At 38.4% G+C, this 6,000-nt stretch overlaps 1 protein-coding gene across 1 annotated transcript in view; it reads left to right on the forward strand.

Annotated features, from left to right (window-relative positions):
• STIM2 (stromal interaction molecule 2) overlaps positions 1 to 5,417 on the forward strand; it is a gene marked incomplete at its 5' end in the record, with an annotated part of 63,711 nt that extends 58,294 nt beyond the window's left edge. The window contains 3 exons of the mRNA XM_084266847.1: positions 61 to 299; positions 3,742 to 3,943; positions 4,753 to 5,417. Of these exons, the coding sequence (XP_084122973.1) occupies positions 61 to 299; positions 3,742 to 3,943; positions 4,753 to 5,233 (922 nt within the window). The 3' untranslated portion in view covers positions 5,234 to 5,417. The remainder of the gene's footprint in view (positions 1 to 60; positions 300 to 3,741; positions 3,944 to 4,752) is intronic.
• Between the last annotated feature and the right edge of the window lie 583 nt (positions 5,418 to 6,000).

Consider the following 6,000-nt stretch of genomic DNA (forward strand, 5'->3'; position numbering starts at 1 on the left):
GTTGCTTTGTTTTATCATGAAGAACAGTGTATGTAACTTTAACATGTGGGTTTTTTTCAGGAAAGCACTGTCTGAGTTGACAACGTGCTTGAGGGAGCGTCTTTATCGATGGCAACAGATTGAGAAGATTTGTGGTTTTCAAATAGCACACAACTCTGGGCTGCCAAGTTTGACCTCCTCTCTCTACTCTGATCACAGCTGGGTAGTTATGCCTCGAGTTTCCATTCCTCCTTACCCAATTGCAGGGGGAGTTGATGACTTGGATGAAGATACTCCTCCAATAGTTTCACAGTTCCATGGTAAGTGGTGAGTTCAGTAAAAAGAAAGGGTTAAAGTTGTGGAGGCTTGGGATTTTAAAGTCAGGTGGGAGAAGAGTGCTAGTGTCAAACAGATATGTCAAAGTTCTATCTAGCATTTCAGGTGCATCTTTTGGGACTTAAACTGGGTTTTGCAATAAAGATAGCACGGCAAAAAACCCTTTATTTCCTTTCAGTGGAGGCGTGGGGGGATGGATAAATGCAGCTACAGTTTTGAAGACTGTTTGTAATGCTTGAATTGCCACTTAGACAAAAGTATATAATGAGTAATGCTGAGTTTCTGTTAACACATTCGTTCTCTCAGGTGCAAGTAATGGAGTTAGTCTGGGGTTCCTTGATCTACTACTAGAAAGATCACATACTTTGAGAGGCCACACACTACATAGCTTTTCAAATGTTCTTTAGCTGCCAGAACAAAATCCTGTTGTCTAAGGGAAGCTTTCAGGCAGAATATTTTTGTTTGGATACATTGGATTGTTTGAGTGTGAGGCAGAGGGGCCAAGTGCTGGAGGGAGAGAAATCCAGCTTTGGTTAAGCTATGATCAAAAGATATACACTGGGGATTCAGACCACCCTCATGTCTTGAGTCATTGCGTCAATACAAGAGCTTGTTTCATGGAAGTTGTGATTAACTGGGCTCTAGAGGCAAATCAAAAAGATGAGCTCCGTGCAGTGATTCAAACAAGCAATATCAAGCTGAGGAATGAGTAGGGAAGTAAGTTTTGCCATATGTGTATGCTTTTCCTCCAGGGCAGGGATCCTCAGAAGAAATTTGAATTATATTTTAAAATAGCATGAGAATATTCACCACTTTGTTGGCTTTGTTTACTGTCCGTTGGGCACATGTTTTTCTTCTGAGGGTACCAACCTTCTTTCTCCAGGCTACATTGAATAGTTCATTAATCCCCTTGCAACGCTACTGCAGGTTCTGATCCGTTTTAAAGAATACTGTTTCTCTCATTGTCTTCACTGTGAAGGCTTTGATTTAAATCTTGGCAACAAATCTCTTGGGTGACACAGTAAAATATGGATGCCTAAAGTTAAACTTCCATGGAGAAGTAGAGTATGGAGAAATCTGTGTTCTGATTTCAAATAAAGAGCTCCATTTATTATCGTGACTTTCCAGATGGTCTAAAATGATATAACTCTTAAATATGTATTTAAGTGTTCAGATTTTGTTAGAGTTCAGTTTGTTTGGAAGTGTTTAGCTACTGGGTGTTGTTTCAGTCAGTGATTAGAGTTATCTGATTCTTATTAACATTACAAAGCATATAAATGTGTTTATTTGAATTTTGGTAAGGCATGAGAGCCTAATTTTGTTAGTCATCACAAAAGGGAAGTAGCTTCTCCTTAATTTACTAGCTATTAACATTTCAACTAATTAAAAAAACCCCCAAAACACCAAACCCAAAACTTACCCCTCCCTCCCCCAAAAAGAGATAAACAAAAAAACCCCAACCCAACAAAAACAAAACAAAACCACCCAAAAAACCGCACCCAAATGAATAAAAATAACAACCATAAACACTTGGAAATCCAGAAAGAGAGGGAAAATATGCTTTATTATTGAAACCAGTTCAGGAGTTATATTATTGTAGGCTAGTTTAGTAACTGTTAAATTGTTCCAATACTTTAGAGAAAATTGACAATGCACACGAGGAAGGACAGAAGCAAAATGCAATTTGCAGGCAGGTCAGTTATGAGAGGGACTGCTCAGTGTCTGGACCTAAACTGAACTGTCTGGGATTTTGCCTTGCCCAATTAGGATCCTTTTGATGTATTAAGGTTGACAGAAATTTGAAGTCTGGAATGATAAGCTAAAATGATGTGAAGTATTAGGTCTGTTTAACGAATCCTGAGCTGAAAAACAAAAAGGGGAACAAAGTCATTACAGGAAGGTGACAATGAAACTTCTGCTTTTCTGTTGACTGATTAGGATTCAGCTAATACCTTGATTTAGTGAGATTCATTTATACTAGAAAATTCTAGAAGTTAAATTTTCGTAGCTGCATCATTGATAGTCGCATGCATATACACCTACGAGGAGCCAAAACAATTGTAAGTTTTCTGGAAAAGCACTGATGGTGTAATCTTGGTCTTTTTACACCAGCGAGTGGGATGGCATTTGATTTACCTGGACACACTACAAATATCATGAAGGGATTCTTATTCTCATATCTCAGTTCACATTTGCTTTTTTAGGAATATTTTCGTAATGACATAAGCTTATTTTTGAGCTGCCAACACCTGCTTTTCAAATTGGTAGGGAGTTCATCAAAAGTAAACCCAAAAGTTTCAGTTACATTACAACTGTCACGTTGGGACGTGTAAACCTTTTGTTTCTGCTCAGCCCGGCAGGAAGCAATGTGTCAGTGTTGGCAGAGGTGCAGCTGCCTGCTCAGAGTTGGGATTTCCGCACGAAAAGTGAAATGGACAACTCAAACTTTTCTGAGATTCCAGGAAGGGAAACTTTCCTGATGCTAAACCAGCATCTCAAAAAATAAAACACATTTGGTCAGGCTAGATGTCCTTGTCTACAAGTGTTGCCTAGTGTGTTTGGTAAACAGCTTGAACATCAGTAAGGGTATGGGTTGTCTTACTGCAGCAGTGATGCATTCTGTGGGACAGTGTGAAGAGTATGAGAAGTCTTGAGGCTCATAACACCTAGCCTGAAAACAGACCTGTAGATATATTTCCGTAGAAGTGTTGCTGCCTAATCACCTTTTGAAGGAGAAATTGCATTAAGAGCATTTTAGTCTGTCACTTCCTTTTAGATACTTCCTTTGTCAAGTCTTGTGTTGCTGTCTCCACCCATTCTTCATACTTTTGTTTCAGGAAATTCATAGTTAGCCTGGCAAAAGCAAGTGTTCTCAAATAGGAAATTCTTGTGCTTAAAATGAGGTTTAATTATATGTTTCCCATCATGTTACAGAAGTGAAATAGGTCTTCCATAACTCTGAATTAATGCAGTGTACTTCAGTTAGCTGTTTGGTTAGATACACCTGTATTTCAAAACTTTTACATACTCTCTTAAGTTCCAAATTACCACACAAGTAAATTACAGGATATTGTGTAACGTAACTAATTTCAGCTCTGCTATTTTTAGTTTATAAAGGATTGGGAGTTTCAGTAGAATCTTTCTTTGTTCTCAAGAGAGCATACTGAGCCAGAGCTTTCTTGCACATGGTCAGAGTAATACTTGGCAGAGGCAGGACTGCTGCAGTTACATCCTGGTTAGCTGCTGCTTCTAACTGTAGCACGCATAAGGTGATGCCAGTCTTTCTTCCCCCCTAAACAGTTGAGCAGTGTCAAAGTTGTTTAATAATTACTGTCGCTGAAGCAGATACCTATGTAGTCTTCAGAGTAGATATTGTTAACATCAATGTCACTTGGAGGGTTTTGGTTTGCTTTTTCTTTGCCTCAGGGTCCATTGTAAAACCTCCCAGCACACTGGCGAGAAGCAGTAGCTTGTGTCGATCAAGACGCAATGTTGTGCCATCATCTCCACAGTCTCAGCATGCTTTGCACTCCCCTGACCCTGACATCCTTTCTGTGTCGAGCTGCCCAGCTCTTTATCGAACTGAAGAGGAGGAGGAAGCCATTTACTTCTCTGCTGATAAACAATGGTACGGAGATTAGCAAACAGCACTTGGAACTCTGATAGGATTATTTGAGGCTAACAGCTTAGAATTAAGAGGTTGAACCAAGTCAAAAATTAAAATAATCTGTAGGATACTATGAAATAATATAGTCCAGATGAAACAGAGAGAGTTCTAGTCTGGTATGTGTATGTAAATAGCTAGCATGTCATATACAGTTAAGTAATGTTACAATCCAGGGTGCACTGAACTAACCCTGATTCTCCATTACAATATGTTACTGGCTTTTACATCTGAAACTAGGATCAAAAGCAATGTCAGCTACTGGGCGAAGAGAAGATGGATGGTAACACAATTCTTACAGCATGTTGAGCGTGTACCTACTCTTGTTACATGGCCTCATAGGAAAAGGTTAAATTCCTTTTGGAAGGAGCAAATGAGCTTGTTGAAAGGTAGGGACACTTGTCCTGAAGAAACTTTTTGTGTATGATAGGCTTAAATCTTCTTTCATTTCATAACTTTTCTGACTTCACATGCCAGAAAGATAGATTTTGTTCTTTGACATGAAATACAAATGACTGATTCTGGGCAGATGCTCCTGCTCACAAAAACAAGATTGCACAAATTAATTATCTTAAGTTTAGATAATAAAATGATGTAATGCAAGTTTTCAGTTAAAATGTTTAACTTAATGTTTCTTTGTTAATTAACCACTAAGGAAAAGTGTGGGTGGTGCTTTTAGGCTAATGTCATTGACTCTAAATTAATTTCCTTTTTAACTGCAGGAAGGAAATAGTAGTTTCATTATGTTTTCTTCTCTCTTTGCTCTGACTCAGGGAAGTACAGGAAACAGGTTCGGAATGTGACTCCTTAAATTCATCCACTGGAAGAAAGCAGTCTCCTCCAGCAAGTCTTGAGATGTACCACACACTTTCTCCTCAGAAAGTATCCCCGGAAGAATTCTCACTGGAGGAATCATCTACAGGAGACTCCTCTTCTCTAACTGCAGATATTTCTAGGGGCTCCCCTGACTGTGTAGGCATGGCAGAAACTAAAAGCATGATCTTTAGTCCTGCAAGCAAAGTTTATAATGGAATTCTGGAGAAGTCCTGCAGCATGAACCAACTTTCAACTGGGATCCCAGTCCCAAAGCCTCGGCACACCTCGTGTTCTTCAGCCAGCAGTGATAGTAAACCCTGCCATGAAGCTGCTTCTGTCCCTAGGATAAGTAGCATCCCACAGGACCTGTACCAAAATGGTGAAAAAAACAAAAAGCCATCGAAAATAAAAAGCCTCTTTAAGAAGAAGTGTAAGTGAGGTGGACAGAAGAAACCTATAGTAATGTTAGAAGAACTCTATTTTTTAAATATTTAGGAATGTAATTCCATTTGAGCATCAGACTGGATGCCCTAATGGAATGCTCTGTAGGTCAACTATATTTAACTGACTGTACTGTCAAAAGTCATGCCAGCTGTCAATGAGAAATCATTAAAAACTTCAGACAGTTTACATTCATTTCTGCCTATTTATTTATCCCTTTTTTTTTTGTTAATCTTTTTTAGGGTTTTTTTATTTTGTTTTGCTGGGGTTTTTTCTTTTTTTCCTCTTTTTTTGTGGTTTGTTTTTGGTTATTCATAAACTATTTTTAAACCACCTTGGACTTCTAAGCTTTAATGGACTAGTAAGCCTTCCTGGGCTTGCCAAAGTTTCTTGTTTACCGGAGCATCTTCCTATCTTTCCATAGAGTTAGGACATTTATCTACTGGACTTTAAGAAAAATAAAAGAAGTAGAACTAATTGAATTGCACTACTGTTTTACAGACTGGAAAAGTCTCTGCAAGTGAAACTGAAAGACTTGTATTTGACTGAGAAGATGAATCTTTTCACTTTTAGATCTTTTGGGGTTTTTAAGTAGAACTTAGGATTTCTAATTGACTTGATTTATGGAAATGGAAATGCCATGCTTTTATTATGGGAAGCTTTGTTAGATGCATTTATTATTAGAATGGTTCAAGTCCTGCTGTAAAGATCATGTTTTTCCCAGGACTTTCACTGTGATTTTACTTCACTGCAGGCTGTATGAC

This window comes from Gallinula chloropus, assembly GCF_964237585.1.
Source record: "Gallinula chloropus genome assembly, chromosome: 7".
In the NCBI taxonomy this organism is placed as follows: Eukaryota; Metazoa; Chordata; class Aves; order Gruiformes; family Rallidae; genus Gallinula; species Gallinula chloropus.